General features: G+C 38.8%; 1 protein-coding gene across 3 annotated transcripts in view; it reads right to left on the reverse strand.

Annotated features, from left to right (window-relative positions):
* Positions 1-21684, reverse strand: part of ZNF385D (zinc finger protein 385D) — a 727289-nt gene that overhangs the window by 64847 nt on the left and 640758 nt on the right. For all 3 annotated transcript variants that reach the window (XM_080671549.1, XM_080671551.1, XM_080671550.1), the window contains one exon: positions 17222-17384. In XM_080671549.1, coding sequence (XP_080527675.1) covers positions 17222-17384 — 163 coding nt within the window. The remainder of the gene's footprint in view (positions 1-17221; positions 17385-21684) is intronic.

The raw sequence follows: 21684 nt of genomic DNA on the forward strand, positions 1-21684 counted from the left end.
TCTGCTTGTTCTTGATCTTCTTTTTCCCCTTCAGAATTTTAATTGTTCATAACATTTGTTCTAATCTACCTCACAGTTAAGGCAAGAAGAACACAATTCTTATTATGAGAAAGGAGATAGCACTCCAGTTCTACAAAGGGCTAATATCAATTAGCCTTGCGTTGCCTGCATGTATCTCCATATCTAGAATAGAATATTTTACGGTACTGCAACCAAGGCAAAGCATGTAATCTTATCCTAGTGCATCTGTAGAAGACCTGAAATGCATTGCTCCAATTTACCTGGTCCTCAACCTTCTGTCCATCCAAAGTCACAGCTCTATAGAAACAGGACAGAAATGACATTAAGGAGACTGCATTGGAAAAGACTTGTGCCTACTGGGCAGTTTGCTACCTAAGTCTTAGCTGTTTGCTTAGGCCAGGGGTTTTAGAGGATGAATAAATCCAGCTCTCTGGAAGGAAAGTTTTAGCATTTATTTGTTTAATCATTCCAAGCAGTCCAAAAGCATTACCTGGAGGTAGAACTTACAATTGGATTTCTAGTCCCAGAGGACACCGCTGTTGCTGCTAGAATCGGCCTAAAGCCCTAGCATGTAACAAGCACATTTGCAGTGAAAGTCTATTAATACACTGATGAAAGCTCACCAGTTAAAAGCTAAAGAATGCTATTTAATGCTCTCTTTTGCTTTTAATGGACTGAAACCTGTTAAAACACTGCTAAATAATAAGGCAAATTTTTCTTGCAGTTGATAGAGGGACAAGAACACACACACACACACACACACACACACACACACACAATTGAAAGATTAATTCCAATAGGCTCTATATCAAAAAGAGCTGGAATGGAACAAAACCTAGAGTCTTGAGGGTCCACGGAGCCCCACAGAATGGCTGGAGATAAAACTGGAGACATTTCACTCAGATAGAACTCTATGATCACATTATCAACTTTTCCTGAGGCTATTAAATCAGTGGAGCAAAAAATAGGCACATTTGGTCCCCAGACAGAGAGAGCTGGGTAGAGCAGAGAAAGAACTGAAATGACACAACAGATGTCTCAGGGCTCCCATATCAAGGTGCACGCTCGGAAGGGCTCTTCCAGGGGCTCTATTGCAGATAATGGTTTATTGAGCGCAAAAATGAGAGAAGTTAGGGGATGGAGTTTTAAAGACTTTCCTTATCCTTTAAGTTCCCAGATCGGCTGTTTCATCTATTTTTGGATTCGTGATGTCAAACCAACCAGTCGATGCAGCTCTTGCAGTGAGATTTTTGCTTCGGTGACACCTGTCAGGTTTCGGCTTCACAGTCAACATTTGCTTCTTCCTTTCTAGCTAGGAACACTCATCTGTCTGCCCCACTCTATGCTATGGGTTGTCCTTGACTTGCAGTGGGTTTCAGACCTCTAGACGATGTTGAAGTTCCTGGTCAGAACATGGCCTCAAGGCCAAAGACACCTCACTCTTCTGGGTACGAAGGCCTCTTTCTGCTTTCCTGTCTTGTTTGTCTGAGTTTGGATTCAAAATCTTCCTCTGAAAAGTGGAGGCTACCCATTCATCTTTTCTATATACAGTATCCCTAAAATTCTTTTCTTGGATGTATGGCTCTGGGGTTTTGAACCTTATACTAACCTGAATTCAGCTCCTGCTTGCCTTCGCCACCACAATCAATGTAGTCTTTCCCTGTTACTGACCAGATTTCTCCCCTGCTATCCAAACCAGGCCGCCCTGCTTTTTCTATTAGAATAAAATGGAAGCTCACTGTGGCAGATTTTATTTTACAAAGATGACCACAGCAACAGTTCCCATCTCACATGACCATCTTATATTGCAACTGACATGCTGCTCTGGGGCCTGTCTCAACCAGTACGATATGATGGAAGGCCATTAATATGACTATAGGTCAAAAGGAAATACATCATCAGCCTGGCTATCTTTTTGGAACCCAGATGCCATCCTGTGAGAAGCCCAGGACATAGAGAGGCCACCAGGAGTTGCTCTGGCAGACAGTCCACCGGAGGTTCCAGCCAACAGGCAACAGCCTGACATGTGAGTGAAGAAGGCTTTGTGAACACTCTAATACAGCTGCCATTTCACTGTAGATACACAGAAGACAGTCCACCTCCTCCCTCACCCAAATAAAAACCCCGCTTAACCTCAGAATTATGAGAGATATTAATAGTAGTAATACTACTATGAAGATACTAAAAATTATTAAAATAAATATTCGTGATATTAAAATAAGTATTTTTTCCCACTGTCACACTAATAGTGGTTGGGTTTTCATATGCAAATAATTGAAAAATAATTAAATAGCTGAATAGCTGTAGGCCTCTAGACCTGGTATATGCAAAGTAGGGCCCTGGGGCCAAATCCAGCCTGCTGCATGTTTTAATAAAGTTTTATTGGAACTCAGATTATTCGCTTACATATCGCCAGTGGCTGCTTTCATGTGACAGTGTCAGAGTTGAGTAATTGTGACAGAGACAGTGTGATTTATGCCAGGCTCCCTTGCAGAAATACCTTTTCTGAACTATAATCTGGACCAGTGGTCGGCAAACTCATTAGTCAGCAGAGCCAAATATCAACAGTACAACGATTGAAATTTCTTTTGAGAGCCAAATTTTTTAAACTTAAACTTCTAATGCCAATTCTTCAAAACAGACTCGCCCAGGCCGTGGTATTTTGTGGAAGAGCCACACTCAAGGGGCCAAAGAGCCGCATGTGGCTTGCAAGCCGCAGTTTGCCGACCACTGATCTAGACAAATGGCTAACTTTTTTATTGTAACTTTTGACAGTGTATATTTACCCTATTGCCACATGATATATGTGTATGTTACCCAGCTATGAAAAGTTTTATTTTAATTTTCACACCAAAGGTAAAGCTACACATATACACTCATGTATTTATGTAAAGCTTTCATTAAACTGGAATATACCACAGATACCCTAAATAGCCATATATATGATTTTCATAATGTTACTATTGAACTGAGTGTGAGTTGAGGTACCCAAAATTCAATATGTTCATTGCACAAACCAAGGAGTGTGACACATTATAGTGAATGTTTTATTTTCCCTTCTGGAATAAGAAGACAGCTGAGAAAACCAGAAACTCCTAACAGTTCAGAAATTTACACTGGGTCGGATTTTGATGAAGATAAAATAAAGGCAGATTTCTTACTGTTTTAAGTAAAGACAAGTAACATCTTGAATGCATTAACCTGACCACAAGTACCTACAAATTGAATGCATTTGCTTTATGCATTATAAATGTGTTCTTTAAAAAACAAAAAACATTTTGTCAATTAAGGCCCACTTGATTTCTTCATTACTTTTTGCACTATAAAAAAATAAATTTCTACAGGATACGACTTAGGAAAACTATCTTACCTCCCCCCATAAATTGCAAGTATGAGGAGAGATGCTACCATTACCCTTTTGAATAAAGGGAACATTAGTGGAAAGAAACACTCAATGGTTTGACAGCCATAACAAGTAAATTATTCTATCACTGCTCCAACCATAGCTCTTAGATCAGTGGTTTTAACACAAAGATGCATAATCTGGATAGAATCTTGGATTATTTTGAAGTCAGATACTGGTCTTCACCTACTGTTTCCAAAGCCTTTTTAAGATCCATTCATCCTTCAGGGTGATGAGTAATTCCCCCCTTTCCTGGAAACAGAAGTTAACACATACAGGTACCTGGAAATAACTAAAAGAAGGATACTACATTACAAATATATCTTCCCATAATATTTGCAAATGAGAGATTTATGTAATGTTTTTACAAACAGGGAGATAACTGTTATTTCTGTCCAATTTCTGATACTCATATTCTTCTGCAGGAAATATTCTTGAAAATGGGGATATCAATAACTTAGAAATAATACCTTTACAACATTTTAAAAAAGTTCTGTATGAGGTTGGAGTGCAATAGCTTATATAATGACATATTGAAGTTTTAAAAGCTATAAAAACCACACTATTTTTCCTGTTTAGGAAATTGTCAACCTTATAGGAAAAACAATTTATAACCTTGAACTCTAGACTATATTACCTTATTTTAAAATACCACTGTATACTGATCTAAAATGTCTTCTAACATAGGAGGAAGCTTACATTTATGAGCTCTGAACCAACCCTTTCTAGGTTATTGGATTTTCAATTACTAAAATTACTGCACTAAATATCGACTTCGTTGCCTGAAAGAATTAAAGCACTTTTCCAAAGCAGAAATTTCTAGGAGTTAATATAAATCCTGCAAGACTTTAATCTCTTCTAGTGTAGTTAATAACTTTATTTGATAATTTTTTAAACTCGTTTAGAAAAAAATAATATTTAATGCCCAAAATAAAAAAAAAACACAGATTTTTTCTTTTTCTTTTGTATTTAAGACTTGAGTCTTGTTCTTCCAGAGAATTCTTTCACTGTCCAGAGAGTATTACAAAATAAACATACATACAAAAACTAAGGTGAAATGGCTTCACATGGAACTCCTAAATTATCTGCTATAAATTTTACACAGAGAGATCGAAGATGTTACTTTCCAATATACATGAAGCTTTCCTGCCTGGCAAGATAATAAAAATATAACAGTACAGTTTTCATTAGCAAAATGTAGACTAGCAAAAAGCTTTGGCCCTTAACCTTATCTTCTCTTACCAGCTTCCATGCAGGCGAAAAGCACAATGAAGACATAAAGAGCATAAATGTGGGCAGACACACATTTAACAAGTCCAAGGGCTGATATGAAAAGGTAACTATTTACAGCAGCACCTTTGGGTATCAGAGGCTTTTGCAAAATAAGAGGGCTACCCTGAATAATCCAACAGATATGGTGATATCAATTAGCAACCAGGGGCTAGTGCTCGCAAGAACGATGGGAGGATTAAGCATTTTGCTGCCTACGAGGAGACAAAGGCAAAAGCCTTGGGAGGAATCCAAACTCAGTTCAAACCCTAGCTGTGCTGCCTACGGATTTGTTGACCTCAGTTAAGTTATTTAATTCAGAACCAGGTTTCTTTATCTGCCAATTAAGAATGTCTTCTTCCCAGAGTTAGGTACTCCCATAACCTTCACAAACCTCTAGCACAGAATTTCTAAACCACTTGGTTATAAAAGCCTTTTGTTCTCTGTCTCCTCCACGAAAGTGAGTCATTGGAGGGCAGGAGCCACATCTAAAACAAGCAAATACTGAGTACTCATTAAAGTAGCATTTCATCCAAGGAGTTAATCTAGGGATTATGCACCCTTGACATTAAGCTTAGCACATGCCGGTTAATATCTGTGCCTCCTTCTTCCTCCCATATGTGAGGGTCATTCCAATTGCTCTAGGTTTACATGGCACCAGATCTGCTGTTTTCTCCTGACAGATCATTTCCTGCCCTGGATTACAGTTTGGGTTTATTTCTTGTCTTCCCAACCTTGAGGATAGAACTTGTGTTCTGCCTCTTAGTTTTCATCTCTGCAGCATCTGATATATTGCAAAAGTACATATAGATAAATGAGTGAGTATGAATAAATGGATAAAAGAATAAATAAATAAACTTAAAGTTCATGATTCAGACTTAAATCGCTGACCATTTCAGAAGGATGGAAAATATATTCTTTTTCACAAGTTCTTATACTTCCTGGGCAGCATGAAAGAAATGCTTTTTTTTTTTTTCTGGTTTCATTTAACTCTACTAGAGGACTCCCAGGGAAACAGAAAACTGGGGGGAAAAAGAATAAAATAAGGTCTAAATGGGCATCATGACTGCTACACATTCTGCATCTTGACCTTCACCTTGGAGTTTGGCCAGGCACCAACTGTGGGTCTGAGGGTGATTGATTTGAGCAGTCACCTAAGTGTAAAGTGTTGTCAAGGCTGCCCCCAAACTGAGTCATAACAAAAGCAAGCTGGAGCCCTGGCTGTGCAGGGTCCGAGTGGCACAGATTCTGCCCCATGGAGTTAAATATGCTCGCTGCCCTCAAATTTAACCCGATACCAATGTCACAAGTTGAAGTTAGTACATAGTCAATCTGACTCAATAGAGCTTTTTAAAATGTTCTTAACTCTCATTAGAAACTGAAGTAGCACAGTAATTTAATGATGAATCTGAATGCAATTATGATAATTAAAATAGCAACTTAATTTTATGCTGTCTCTGAAAAATGCTCAACCCAAGGGTTGCATATTCAAAGTCTGAGTTACACTGGTTAATGCCTTTGATTTGTATTATAAACTGGTAAATGTGATAAAGTTCAATTAGTAAAATTTATGGACTATATGCCCTCAAACTGTTACTACATATTTTAGACTGTGTTAGTTTTTGCTGTTAAAAGAATTCCTAGGATGGTCTTCCAGAAAATAAAAGTAATATATTGCCCTGGCCAGTTCTCTCAGTGGTTAGAGCATCGGCCCTCAGACTGAAGGGTCTCGGGTTCCATTCCCAGTCAAAGGCAGGTATCTTGGTTATAGGTATGACCCCCAGCCCTGGTCAGGGGCGTGTGAGAGGCAACCAATCAATCTGTCCTTCTCACATTGGTGTTTCTCTCTCTCTCTCTCTCTCCCCTCTCCCTTCCATTGTCTCTAACAAAAACAAACAAATAAAATCAATGGGAAAAATATCTTGGAGGGAGTATTAAAAAAGTAATATATTATTATTCATCGATTGTCTTAATGTAAAACTTTGAATTGCTGGGATAAAGATATATAGGACAGAGGTGTATGATCCATCAAGGAAGTGAAACTTTGGCGGGGTTGACAAGTAGGTAGATATACCATTTCAAAGGTGCTGGGACACTGAGCATATACAGAAGCCTAGAAGTAGAAATCAGCCAGGCAAAGAGTGTGAATGTATTTGTACATGTTTGTGTACAGCCATGCATGAATGCACTAGCATACAACATGTGCACCATCTGTGCATAAGCACATGATGCATGGAATGGGGTGAGGTATAACGGAGCACTCTGCCCGGCAAAAGAACGTATATGCCTTGCTTTCAACCCTCAAGTGATTTTGCTGGGCGGTAGTTAAGGAGAGATGTGAAAACCTGCCAGAAATGGCAGGCAAGGGCTAGATCACAAAAAACGTTCTGATGCCAGGTTAAGAGTTTGGAATTCATAGAGCATAAATGCAATTGCAATTCTTAATTTAACTATGGGATTCAGTTTGGGTTTACTAAGACTTCAGTACAAGCTTTCTGTCTCCTAACTACAAGAAATGTGCTGTGAACATGCTTTGTTTCATACTCCATGTCTATTACTAGTAGATATCAAACCCTTCCCTTTCCCACTTTGGAGACAAAGTTCTCTAACTCCCCCATGATTTTATAGGTGCTCATTTCACATTCTGTCATATTTTATTGTTGTCTGAAATTTTTGTTATAGTTAAGGTTCTACCTTTAAGAATTATTTTGCAGTTGAAAATTTTTATCATTAATGTCTACTCAATTCCTAAGAACAGCACAAAAATAGGGGTGGAAAAAACACCCCTTCAGAAATTAAAAAAAACACACATACATACAAAGGCACAGATAGACACAGATGTTTCCATAAGTATGACATCTGTAGACAAAACCATTGGGAATTTAATTTAATTTAAAAAATTCATCCAGATGTCTAATATTTCACAGATGCTGATTAGGTGGCTAGCTCATAATTTATTTTAGAGATTTGATGTTTATGGTAAAGAAAGACAGTCACATACACAGTGTATACACATGTGTGCATGCACACATGTGTACACAAGTAAGGGACCAGTTGCTTTGGATAATATGATAAAATGATCACTAGCTGGTCATTTTAGTTTTAATTCCCCTCTTATCACACAGGCCATATACCAGCCACCTGAACAAGGCTGCATGGCAGGTTCTTTAAGCACTTTAAGTCCTTACTGCCTCCCTCATCCATTATGCTGCAAAAGATACCATGTTCTTGTCCACATGAAAATTCACTGTGAAATTCTTCTGTGATTCAAGGAGGGGGTTCATATGTAATGTATCTAGTTCAAAATTCTTATCAGCCTAATGGAACCCACAAAATAACATGCATCTTGATTTCCTCATGCATGAAAAGAATGTGACAGGATTTTTTGTTATCCCACATCGCCCCTAATATGCAATGTGTCATCACTGATTCACATGCAAAAAGCCTGGAACCACAATATTCAACTAAGCATTGGGTGTCCCCCCATCCCCTGCTTCTGAATGTCCCTTCTCTTTTTCCATATCTCTAGATATCTGCTACCACACCCCCGGCTAGCACTTATCACACATCTTGTAAAGGGACAGTTGATGAAGTCTCTTTCTTTGACCAATCTGAAGCATGACATGAGCCAATGCTAAGAAAGGAAAAAAGCACTTTCATTTCAAATCAATGGTCTCACATGGGTGCTTGAACTCCTGTGCCAAGATGCATGCAATAGGGCCCTTTATCAGAGCAGTGATTGTCCCTGGGAGGCTTTGTTTGGGACAATGGGTCAGAAAAGAAAGACCCCAGGAACTAGCACAATTTCCACCAAACCAAAGAGGCATTTATACCCAGTTGCACCAGATCTATAAGTGCTGATAGAAATGTGTCCCTTTTCAAATGATTTTATATTGCCTCATAGAGTAGAACAGAGCTATGGATTCATAAGACACAAAAGCCTTTTTTTTTTCTCTTAAAGAAAATGTACAATACTAATTATAAAGGCCTGGTATAGTGGGACATTTTTAGGACAGGTATTAAAGACAGAATCTTGTATGTAAAAATGTGTATAGAATCCTATCTAATAAAAGAGTAATATGCAAATTGACCGAACCTCCGCTACACCCACAAGCCATGCCCACAAGCCAATCAGGAGCGAGTATGCAAATTAACCCAACCAAGATGGTTGCAGCCACGGAGCGAGCAGGAGGCTTGGGTTTCCCCAGCAATGGAGGAAGCCAAACTTTCCGCCTGCCCTGGCCTGCCTTAGCCTCCGCTTAAGGCTACAAAGTTTCAATTATAGAAGATAAATAAATCCCAACAAAAATGTCTGCTGCCATGGAGCAAGCAGGAGGCTTGGCTCCACTCAAGGCTACAAAGTTTCAATTATAGAAGATAAATAAATCCCAGATACCAGGGCCTCTGCTTGGGTTGCCGGGGGGCATGGCCGGCCTGCAAACCACCACAGGCCCCTCGCCCAGGCTCACACCCCAAGGGAACCCCGACCCTGACCTGGGACACCCTTCAGGGCAAACCAGCCGGCCCCCACCCATGCACGAGGCCTCTATCCTATCTAATCCTCCTATCTAATAAAAGAATAATATGCAAATTGACTGTCACTCCAACACACAAAATGGCTGCCCCATGTGGTCAAAGATGGCTGCCCCCATGTGGACACAAGATGGCTGCCAGAAGATGGCCAGCAGGGGAGGGCAGTTGGGAGGGACCAGGCCTGCAAGGGAGGGCAGTTGGGGGCAATCAAACCTGCAGGGGTGGGCAGTTAGGGGTGACCAGGCTGGCAGAGGAGGGAAGTTGGGGGTGACCGGGCCTGCAGGTAAGGGCAGTTGGGGGGGACCCAGGCTTGCAGGGGAGGGCAGTTAGGGGTGACCAGGCCTGCAGGGGAGGGCAGTTAGGGGTGACCAGGCCTGCAGGGGAGGGCAGTTAGGGGTGACCAGGCCTGCAGGGGAAGGCAGTTAGGGGCAAACAGGCTGGCAGGGGAGCAGTTAGGCATCAATCAGACTGGCAGAGGAGTGGTTAGGGGGTGATCAGGCTGACAGGCAGAAGTGGTTAGAGGCAATCAGGAAGGCAGGCAGGCGAGCAATTGGGAGCCAGCAGTCCTGGATTGTGAGAGGGATGTCCGACTGCCCGTTTAAATGGGCAGTCGGACATCCCTCGAGGGGTCCCAGATTAAAGAGGGTGCAGGCTGGGCTGAGGGACACCACCCCCAATGCAGGAATTTCATGCATCGGGCCTCTAGTATTTATATATAATATACACCACACTAAACATGTATGTATTACGATACCGAAGATACATGGCTTTCTGATGTCAAGCCCAGCTTGTGCTTTGTTATACTTTTCATTATACATTTGGGATATGTGAAGCCTATGTCAAGAAAAACAAACTTTTCCCACCTTCCCTTTGAGAACAGAAACAAGAAACAAAGGAAATTCCTACTTGTCTCCCGCTGAAAATTGTCTGCTTTCTAAATGACATTGGAATTGGCTTTTCCTTACAAACTATTCATCTACCACCTTTATTTTAAGATCATCATTCTAATGATTTTCCTCCTAGCTAAATGGAAAGGGAAAAATGGTCTGTGTCTAGTTTTGCCTGGCACAGGGCCTGATATACTCAGGAAAGGAAAGAACTCAGACTCTGTGACCTCATTATTGACTGACTTTCCCAAAAGGCTTTGTTTCCTGTTGTACTTGCTTGCAGGCGCTGGCCATCATTTTACATCAGATATCTTCTTTATCATTAGAAAGGTCCCTTTATCTCTCTAAGTCCCTGAACAAATAATGTGTATTCCAATAAACATTTAGAGCCAATTATTAATCCACAGCAAATAAAGGCTCCTTTGCATTCACTGACTTTCTCAACGATAGATTCAAAAGTATTTCACTCTTGGCACCTTTGAGAGGTGAGTGCAATATCCCTGGATTATAATTTCATATTTTAAAAAGGGAGGGGAAATAGATACAAAAAGACTGAATTATAAATGAAAAGTTCAAATTCAAATTGTAACATAGTACCTTTATCTAGTGAATATATTGGCAATTCACTGAGACTTGCTAGAGAATTGTGTAATAGAGTCCAGGAGAAATGTTCTCAGATCTTGCCAATTAGGCTAATTAACTCCTAATTGCTAGTCACTAAGGGGCTTTAGAAATGTCAAGCGTTCTTTACCTGTGCAACTAGAGAATCTCAAAGAAAAAACAAACTTTAGGGGTTAAACTTGATGACCTTTATGAAAACTTGCACCTCGGAAATTTGATGAGCAATATCTCAGAATTCCTTAGCTCAGTGGTCGGCAAACTGCGGCTCACGAGCCGCGATTTGCCGCTCTGTTGACTAATGAGTTTGCCGACCACTGACCTAGACTCTCGATTCCAATAATTACAGGCTGTTGTTGTTCCTTGTGATTAAGCCCCTATCCCAGTGGTCGGCAAACTCATTAGTCAACAGAGCGGCAAACCGCGGCTTTCGAGCCGCATGTGACTCGCGAGCCACAGTTTGCCGACCACTGCCTTAGATTCATGAGAACCAATTTTCTTTCATGGAACCATCTACTCACAAAAAAAAAAATCTAAAGCTTTGCTATGCTTTAGCTCAAGAACAAACTCATTGCTTCAAGTTTTAAAACTACTTTTTATCTTTTATATAAAAAGTGCTTGGTAAAGAAAAATAAATAAAAGGATTATTTAAGTATGTATTCTTAACAAACATGTCATCTAGCAATAAAAGGATGTAAAGACATAAAGAACATATTTTAAGAAGAATATGCTATGGTAGCTAGAAAAGTATGGATTTTTATGGGAATTCATAGGCAGAAGGATAAAGAGGAACGTGTATACATTTAAGAAATTTGAAAGTACAGTATAAGAAACAAAGACAAAAGAAGTGAGTCTGTAGTGGAAAATACTGCAGGTGAACAATGAAAGAAATGTTTGAAAAGGTAGGTTGTGGTCAAATCACAGAGGGCCATGAAGTTCAGCAGAAAGATAAATTGAAGGTTTCTAAGTGCTGTGACCTATGTACTGTCTAGTATAAACAGACAGCAGGATGAAGATTGTCAAGGGGCAAGAATTGAGGCTAGGGCAATTGTATGGGCAAGACACCCACCTGCAATGTCAGGAAATGGGTAGTAACCGTGTGTAAAAGAAGAAAAGATGTTTTCTTGGGACTGTGAGGGGAGTGGATTCCAACAACTGAATCAACATGCGAACTGAGATAGAAGAGCCAAAGACAGCAAGAAGGTTTCAATTCTGAACTGCAGGACCAAAAATAAAACTAAGAAAACAGGATGAACAGAAAGTTGGGGATGATGGTCAAGATGAGTCTACCTTTTTTTTTTTTTTTTTTTTTTTTAACCTGTGTAATGGAAGTGCTGACAAGCCATCCAAGTGAGTGACTCAATCCTGATGGAAAGTTAGGTCAGAATTGAGGAAAAGAACAAGGTTAGAAATGTGGAATGCTCAGACATCTAGGCACAAGTGACAGTTGAAGCCATGGGGGACTATTGTATTTTATTGTTCAGTCACACGGTGCCCGCTCCCTGGAGGAGGTATTCTTCCTTGCCCATTATAATCAGGCTTGACCATGAGACTTGGCAGTGGAAGTGAGAGATATGTTATAAATTCACTTCCATTAAAAAGCTTTAAAAGCCTATTGATTCATGACTTTCTTTTCCGTCTTCCATAGAAATGGTAATATGAATAGTGACTGCTTCATTAGCCTGGGCCTGGAATTAAATGAACATGGAAAGAAAACCACAGCTGATATGTTGTGTGAGTGAGAAAGGATTAGTTGTTGCAAAAGCCCCTGGGATTCCAAAGTTGTTTACTACTGCAGTATAATCTAGCCTAACTAACTGATAGGCACTTGGAATAAATAAGGTTTCTCCAAAAGGGAAAGTAAAGAAAGATCAGAGGTCCTAGCTGGTTTGGTTCAATGGATAGAGTGTGGGCCTGTGGACTGAAGGATACCAGGTTCGATTCCGGTCAAGGGCACATGCATAGGTTGTGGGCTTGATTCCCAGTAGAGGGCATTCAGGAGGCAGCCAATCAATGATTCTCTATCATCACTGATGTTTCTATCTCTGTCTCCCTTCCTCTCTGAAATCAATTAAATATATATATATCTACAAAAATAAAGATCAGAGTATGGCCTAGCATAAGACTAAACCCGACACCTCTGAATTTGTCATTTTATAGAAAAAAAAAAGAAGAAAAAACAAACACCAACTGAGTTATATTTGCCAAGTTACTTTGAGCATAATTTCTTATTTTTTATTGTATTAAACTCTTGTATTAAAAAAAAAAACACAACTTGCTAGATCAGACAAAGTTATTCTAGCCAACTTTGAAGATGAAAATATTTACTCTATGAAATATTCTGTAATACATAGCAACCACCCTCATGTACTGAAATTTTTGAGTGTTCAAATTATTTTTTAAAATTTTACTTTCGTCTTGTAAATGTTTCTTGTGAATTCATCAATCTAATACTCCTCATTAGACCACAAGGACTCAACTTATGTTTTAATGTTAGGGAGCATCTTTCTTGCCTAGAGATAGGGGAGCTAGGCTTTCTGTGAGCAGTCAGTAGTTGATCACTGAGCATTCTCTATTACTCACCACTCCAGCATGCAGACTGACATTAAGTAATAAAAGAGAATTCCAAGATCATAAAATTAGTGAATAAAAACTTACCCAATATGTCATTTAGACATATTTGTTAGCCCAAGGCAGCAATTAAAACCCATAATATATGATTTAGGAATTTAAGAGGAATTGTTTTCACAGCTCTCTTTTTATTAAGTAGAATTGGGATGAAATTTTTTTTTTTATGAGTATTCTATTTCTTGAGAAATATGTTTGAGAAACCCAGGAAAAACTCCAAGTCAATTTTATAATTCAAGTCCACATTACTTCTTGCCCTTTTCACTATTGTTGCCCAGCTTTCTCTTAAGGTTCTTATCTACTAAAGCATTGTCTATTTAGCCTTTTTAAAAGCAAATAGTTTTTTATATATTTGGATTTTTTTATTAAGAGTAATTTGGTAAAATTAGTAAAATGTGATTTAATACACATCTATATCTTTTATGTATAGATAAGTCCCAAAATCACAAAACAGCCTTGTGCATTAATCAAAATGATTAATATTTTTTATTAAAAAATACATGAACTTTAATTCTATAGTTCTCTCTCTCTCTCTCTCTCTCTCTCTCTCTCTCTCTTTCTTTCTGTCTGCCTCCAAGTATTTAACTGTTCTAGGGAAACGCCTCAGAGACCCATCTTATTTCAGGGTTGTGTTCCTTCCTCATCAGTAGGAGGAAACAGTAGTAAAAAAACAAGTAATTGTTTTTTTTTTTTTGTTTGTTTTGTTTTTAAGAACTCTAATGGTTAGCATAGGTACCTCTGATTTATATTGCAATAGAAATGAGATAACAATTTATAACATGACTGGAGCTTTCTTAGGCTACTTCTTATAGACAGTTTTGTGGAAATCCCCATTTGATAAAATTTGGCTTAAAATACCAGGTTAGTGTGCTAGAAACCTTAGTCTTTCAACCTATGGGACTGTTTTTTTTTTGTTTTTTTTTTGGGGGGGGTGGTGCTGGGGGAAGGTTGAGTACAGATTCCTATAGATTAGGAGAGCAATGTCCTTCTTGATGCTCATAATTTTCTTCATTTGGCTTTAACATATTTGTATCAACTTTATAGATTTGACTCTCCCTTCTGCCTTTCTGGAATTTTCTCTAGCTCTAGTTTGAAAGGGTGTTTCACCATTTCAATGCCATTCCAACCAGTGGGCAAGTTCCAGCTTCTCCACTGGGAATCAGTTTATTGTATGTAGGTTGTCACCCGCAGGCCAATCCAAAAAATGTTTCCAATCCACTTCTAAAAGGACAGAGCCTTGGTGACTGCCGTCATTTATATTTTGGTCTTTAAGTTGAGAAATGGAAGAATGCATTCAAAACAGGGACAACCCGTGTGGGAGCCTTCCCTAACTCAAGTTAGCAGCTCTACCCACCATGTTAGTATATATTGTTAAATGATGTGCATTGGGTGCCCTCAAACTATGGCCCGCCGAGGACATTTATCCGGCCCGCCGGGTGCCGCTGCCTGTCCTGCTTGGCAGCCGACTCGTCCCGGGCCCGCAGTGCGCATAGGAATTTGTTCATAGTTGGTTTTTTTTTAAAACTATAGTCCGGCCCTCCAATGGTCTGAGGGACAGTGAACTGGCCCCCTGTTTAAAAAGTTTGAGGACCCCTGAGTGCATCCTCAACGTAACAGAGACTTTTGTGTTTTAAAGAGGAGTCAAGAAATTAAGAATAGAGCTACCACATGAACCAACAACCCCACTCCTAGGTATATAACCAAAAAACTCAAACACATTTATATGCAAAAATATATGCACCCCTATGTTCATTGCAGCATTTTTCACAGTGGACAAGACATGGAAACAGCCAAAGTGTCCCATCATAGAGGACTGGATAAAGAAGATGTGGTACATATACACAATGGAGTACTAAATGGCCATAATAAAGGATTAAATAGCATCATTTACAACAACATGAATGGACCTTGAGAACATTATGCTAAGTGAAATAAGTCAGATAGAAAAAGTTAAGAACCATATGTGGGATATAAAACCGAAATTTATGAACACAAACAGCAGTGTGGTAGCTGGCGGGGGTTGGGGGAGAAGGGAGTCCTCATATGAGGTGACAGGAGAAGATGACTTTGGGTGGTGGAAACATAGTGCTATATACAGATTTTGCAACTTAGAAATCCATACATAAACCTATGTGTTCATGTTGACCAATGTCACCCCAATGAAATTAAATTTAAAAAAAGAGGAGTCAAGGAAACGCAAATAGCTGTTATTGATTAAAGTGTCTAAGAATAGAAACATTTGGAGGCAAGCAAAAACTTTACATTAAACTCTTTACAACAAGCTCATCTCTTTAAATCCAACCCATGCCTTTGTTCTCTCTACCTACTTTCTTTTTACAAATGAAATACATTGCTTTATGGAAATTATGGCTTTAGGGATGCCAATCTGTGCTCTAAAATCTGTGGAAAAAATTAAATTCACCCACTTCATCACTGCTCACTCCCTGATAGCTCCCCAATAGAAGGGAATACATTTTAAATTAATACAGAAAAGATTAATGCTTTCCCTGGAAGTTGTACATCTAAATTAATAAAATGACATAATCCAGCTCTTACTCTGGATATCAAAGAAGTGAAGATGACAAGCACTTTTTTTTTTTACCTGTAGTATATTGTTACAAAAAATTAAATGAATCAGAGAATCGAGGGGGTGAGAGAAAATTCAGCATCCGATAGACATTTTACTCAGCACCTACACCTGGTGACAGTGTACAAAGATGACAAAGGCACTCAGCTTCAGGGAGTACACAGGGTTCTCAGGGAGGACAGCATGATGCATCTACCAATAACACCTGGGTAAGGAACAACGATGTTGTCATGGGAACTTGGAGAGAATATTATCATCCCTTACATATTCACATAGGAACAGGCATCTCCCCAGATCCTATATGTGTCTAATGGATGCAACCAGGTGTCATAAAGTCACTATGATCTTTTCTACTTGCTCACTGCAGCATTTTATATTTTTATCAGTCATGGCCAGGAGAGTTTCTTCTAGTTAAGACTATCTATGATGATATGGATGCTTCCTGATCATTGCCATTTGAAGGGACTGGAAACCATGTACCAGCTCTTCTGTTTTAGACAGTCGTATATTAAATGTACATCCATACATCACAGAGGACTTTCATGTAAAATTTGAGGACCAGTGTTCTTATATTTTCAAATGTCAGCTTAGGGAAACCCCACGGACTTCCCCTGCTGCAAATAAACTAGCTGTTTGCAGGAGCTATCCCAAGGGGCCATTCAGAGGCCATTATTTCACTGAGAAGACTCTGTTAAAAAGAGTAATTGGTATCAATAACACTTACCTGTGTATGCAGAGGAAAGGTTACCCAGCCGTAACAAGCCCAGAATTACTTAAAACACTGCACTGCTTGGGATTTATGAGAATAAGGCCTGTTGGTAATAATGCCCTTATTGGGGCCTTCTCAATTCATTTGGCATACCTTGTTGTGTACGCACCGTTCAATCAAATCTGCCATGCAGTCTCAGGCTGGAGTGCTGCATACTAGATGCAAACAATGCGCATCAGCAAGGTTCACATCTCAACAAGGGTTATTGTGGACATGGCTTCAAAAGCCTTTATGACTCTTGTGTTGCTTTCAAACAGTCACAGGACTGTTTCAAATGCAAACTCTGTAGTATAACTTGTGATTATTTTAGTGTCTGAAGGGCATTAAAAAAATGAAGGGGGACAATTACCATCACATAGAAAGATGGATCATGCATGAATCAATGTGGCAGGAACATAGGTAAACAGACACAGGGTTAGACAAGGGAAGAAGCCCCAAAGAACAATGATGGCGACAGCACAAACAACAACAACAACAACAAACAACAACAAAGATCATTGTTTAACCTGTTTTGTCAGAGCTGGTGTTGATGGTATTGGTAGTGATGGAGGTGAAGGTAGTCTTTGCGCTGTCCTTGGCAGTGACAGATTTCTGCTTATTTTTCATGGCTTCCAGTGCTTTGAGCTTCTTGGCATGTTTGGTGCCTTTGTAGTGGGCCGCAGCCTGGCTCTACAAAGGAGAACAAAATGAACCATGCAATCAGGCTCATTTCTCAACTAGCATTCTCTGTATTATTGCAAATACAGACTCCCTTTCAATAATCGGTACCATTCAAGCTAATTTTGGCCGTGGCCAAACAGTAGGGTTCTATTTAGAATGATGCTAGAAAGCAATGGGAATTGAGTTCTAAAACCTCTGGTTGGAAGGAAGGAATATTCGATTGCTTCTCTTCAGATACATGTAGCTGAACACTAACCACATCAACAACATTTTCTTTGCGGAGTGGAAGAAAAATAAGAATTTACACCTGTGTTGCCTTTGTTCTGCCACAGAAGATGCTGGGCTCCCAAATAACAAGGGCCCTAGAAAGAAATAGCTCTCACCTTCTTGGCCTGGGAAATGTGTTCCTCTTTCTACAATGTGGCTTATTAATACAGCCCCCAACAGGTGTCTAGAAGAAAAACTTCACATATAACAAGGGAAGTGGCACTCAGGAGACTGAGATTGAAGCTTGAGAGTTCAAAAGCAAATGCACTGCCTAAGTCCAAATGGAGTACACAGAAGCTGGGTAATTTTCTGATTCTTTCTTTCTGCTTGCTTCCCATAGAGGGTGGCCTTAGAATTCAAGGTAGAGGCATTCTTTCAACATGTGAGTCTTTCATGCCCAGTCCATTGTCAGGGGGCTACAGTGTGTTTTGACTATGTAATGGGGCCAATGCAATTCTTTTGTCTGTGCCTTTTATATTTTTAAAATAGTAGTATATATTTTCCCAAGTTTATATTTTCTTAAAACTATCTTTTTATGGTACTAGAGAGACACATTCATTGAGATAGAAAATCATCTTAAAGATATCTATATTTATTAATGTTTATTTATTGGGGGGAAAGTCTTGGTGGCTTGGGGTGGACTGGGAGTGAGCAGGGAAATTCTTAGATCAGAAGGATTCCCAGCTCAAAAACCTTTCAAAATGTCACCTTGCAAAGAAGCTATCTCAGTGGAGACCTCTGCCTGTTAGACTATCCATTACTTCCAAGGTTCGCCCCAGCTGGTTTGGCTCAGTGGATAGAGCGTTGGCCTGAGGACTGAAGGGTCCCAGGTCAGATTCCAGTCAAGGGCACATGCCCAGGTTGCAGGCGTGGCTCCCAGTAGGGGGCATGCAGGAGGCAGCTGATCAATGATTCTCTTTCATCATTGATGTTTCTATCTCTCTCAACCTCTCCTTCCTCTCTGAAGTCAATAAAAATATATTAAATAAATAAATAACTCAAGGTTCCATTTTGCAAGAAAAATAACAATCACACTGTCCTCTTCATCACAGCAACTATGCTAGGTAGGGTGTTGCAGTATTATTTTTATAAATGATAAACAATTAATCTACACCTTCATTTGCATCATTCTGACAAGTATCCTCAAAGGACTAGGTACCCTTATTGAAAGAACACTGGACAAGGAAATTATATATTAGAAACAGTTTGAACAGAAAGGACACTCATGCATCAGTTACAAGTTTTCCAACAACACGTAACATCAAAAGACATAGTGTGAGTCAAAATATGAAGTTAAGACTGGCTATAGTTAATTGACAAACCAGCAATAGATTGGACTGGTTTGATTCTACATGGAGAATGCAACTTTGATGGACAGAGCGGTGTGTCCCTTTTTATTTCCTGCCTAGTTTTTCTTATTAATAAATCAAGTCCTTTAGACATATCTTTTGAGGACAATATGCTATAGTCAATTAAATCCACAATATAGTGGGTCATCTTCTCTAGGCAACTGGCTACATACTTTTCTTTAAAGCAAAGTTCCTCTCTTCTCTCTGTCAGCATTCCTACCCCTGGTATAGTAGTGAATGTTTTATATATAATACCTATTAAAGATAGTGTTTAAATTAACATTAATAGCTACACGTATATCTCTAAAATAGACATTTTAAGGTTTCTAGTAAATATGAATTTTCAGTGGTATTTCCAACCAAATAACACTTTGTTTTAGAATACCATAGGACCAGGGGAGTGTCACTATTTTGGAAATTAAGAAACACTCGAAAAGAACCCAGCAAAAGAATACTTATACCCCCCAAATGCTCTCCATACAGATACAACTAAGCCAATGATTCCCACCAGTGAAATGGCTCAGGAAGTTGTGGGAGAAGGGGATAACACAATGACTAACAGTTGGTGTGTCCCAATTGAGACACCGGATATATTAAAAAGCAAAAGATAACAAAAAAATAAAAAAATGCACACTCACTTGTTAATTGAACAACAGTCCCAAAGCACCCTGATAATAATCATCTTAATTAAAAATTATCTGATTCAAAGAAAGACAACTAAGCCTCCCTCAAATTTGGAAAAAAAAAATCCAGTGATATGAAGGTCCAAAGTGCTATGGAGAACCCATGATGTGTAGAATTTCAGGGAATGAAGGTGTACAGAAGGCAGATAGCACTAGAGGAGATCAATGTAAATGTTATGGTGCAGGTGTGTGTCTTGAGGTGGAAATGGACATACCAGTTGGAAACCGAATGCAGACAGATAAACCTTCTGGATATTATAAATTTTCTTTGTCATCCACCCTTATTTATTGTTTGTAGAATTTATTGGACTACTTTTACGTCTCGTTAGTATTACTTTTTCTATGTATAGTAATCCCATAACTCTTGGTCCAACTGAATACAGGTGTGTTGAATAAAAGTGTATTCCTTGTATAAAAACATAAACCACACAAAAAAAAAAAACACCTAAAAAACAAAACAGAAACCAACTCAGCCAGCTCTCCTTATTCTTACTCCCCTTTCTGCCACTTTGCTGGACTGGATAGATTATGCAGCCATATCTAATCTTTCTGTGACTGTAACCTAAGTAAGTATCCTGCTGGAAGACTTTTTTAAAGCAGCAGTTGGCCAGAGATGTCTCTGTGGGCCTCGTCTGGGCAGAGAGACGTTGAATGTAACGGAGCACATCACATTCCCTCCAAGGTTGTTTCCTGTTACTTATTAGCCAGTTTCTGAGTCAAGTCTTTCCCAGAAACCTGGGAACCGTCAGACACAAGCAAACAATTATTTCTTCACAGGAATGATTCCAAGGTTAAAGAAGTGTACGACTTCATTATGGCACATTTCAGAACTTTGTATTTTAAAACTAAAAACAGAATCAGATGATCAGAGTACACACAGAAGTGAGCAGAACAATAAAAATTGGACTTTGACAACTTACTTTTAAATAACAAGTGGAATATTGGGGTACTGTGTAATAAAAATCACTATTACTGACTTTGAAATAGCCCATGACACCAGCAAATCTAACAAGTGGCAAGTGCTGACATTAAAGATATGCACACACATTCCTGAAGAAAAGAATGATGCCACTTTAAATGTCATCACCACATCCTAGTCATCAGTAGCCAGTCAGACTGTTCAGTCATCAAAGTGTATCTTCAGAATTTTAAAATGTCTTCCAGTTTAAAAACAGTGGAAGTTCCAAAGCAGATAAAAATAACTGTTGAGTGGCTAACATTTGGGAGAAGTTTCATCCTTCTGAAACACACACACACACATACACATTATTTTATTTATCTAAGTAAGAGGATTCTTTTTAAAACACTATTACTGTGAAATTCACAGGATATTTAATATTCATGTATCATTTTATTCCTTTAGCACCACTACCTGGTATACTGTTTGTTACTCACCATCTCTTTTATATAAAGGTTTCTTAATATGTTTTTTTATACTAGGAAGTGTATTGTAAGTATATGTATCTGATTACCAAAACCAATTAATTTTCATGGACACATCATTCCAAAAGGAAAATGTAATCTTTGTTAGTTGATATCATGTAATTTTACCACATATTAAACTTATTGAAATAAAATATGAGAAAAAATGAACAGTAGTTGTTAAAGAAGTTGCCATGTTCTTTGGAGAGGGCAGAGATAACACATGAGTCAGAGGGATTTTTTTTTAATTATCTGATTTTGAATATGTTAGCTGAGATTATTGTTTGGAGATGAAGACAAAAATGAAATGATAAAACATGATATAGTATCCTAAACTCTAAAACACTTACTTTAGATTTATATTTGAAGAACTATTAAAAAAAAGTTTACAATTTTGATTAATCAGTACGTCATTTTTAGGTGGCATACACTCACTCAAGTCTAATGTGGAGGCAGTGGGCACAGGCTTAGCCATATGGATTAAGACCAGTATGCATTCTGTTTGGTCAGTGGCTAGTGAAATATTTTGAATATCACATTTGTATATACCAATAGAAGATTTCCAAGTCCTGATTCCATCTTAATCCC

This window comes from Plecotus auritus, assembly GCF_963455305.1.
Source record: "Plecotus auritus genome assembly, chromosome: 6".
Taxonomy (NCBI): Eukaryota; Metazoa; Chordata; class Mammalia; order Chiroptera; family Vespertilionidae; genus Plecotus; species Plecotus auritus.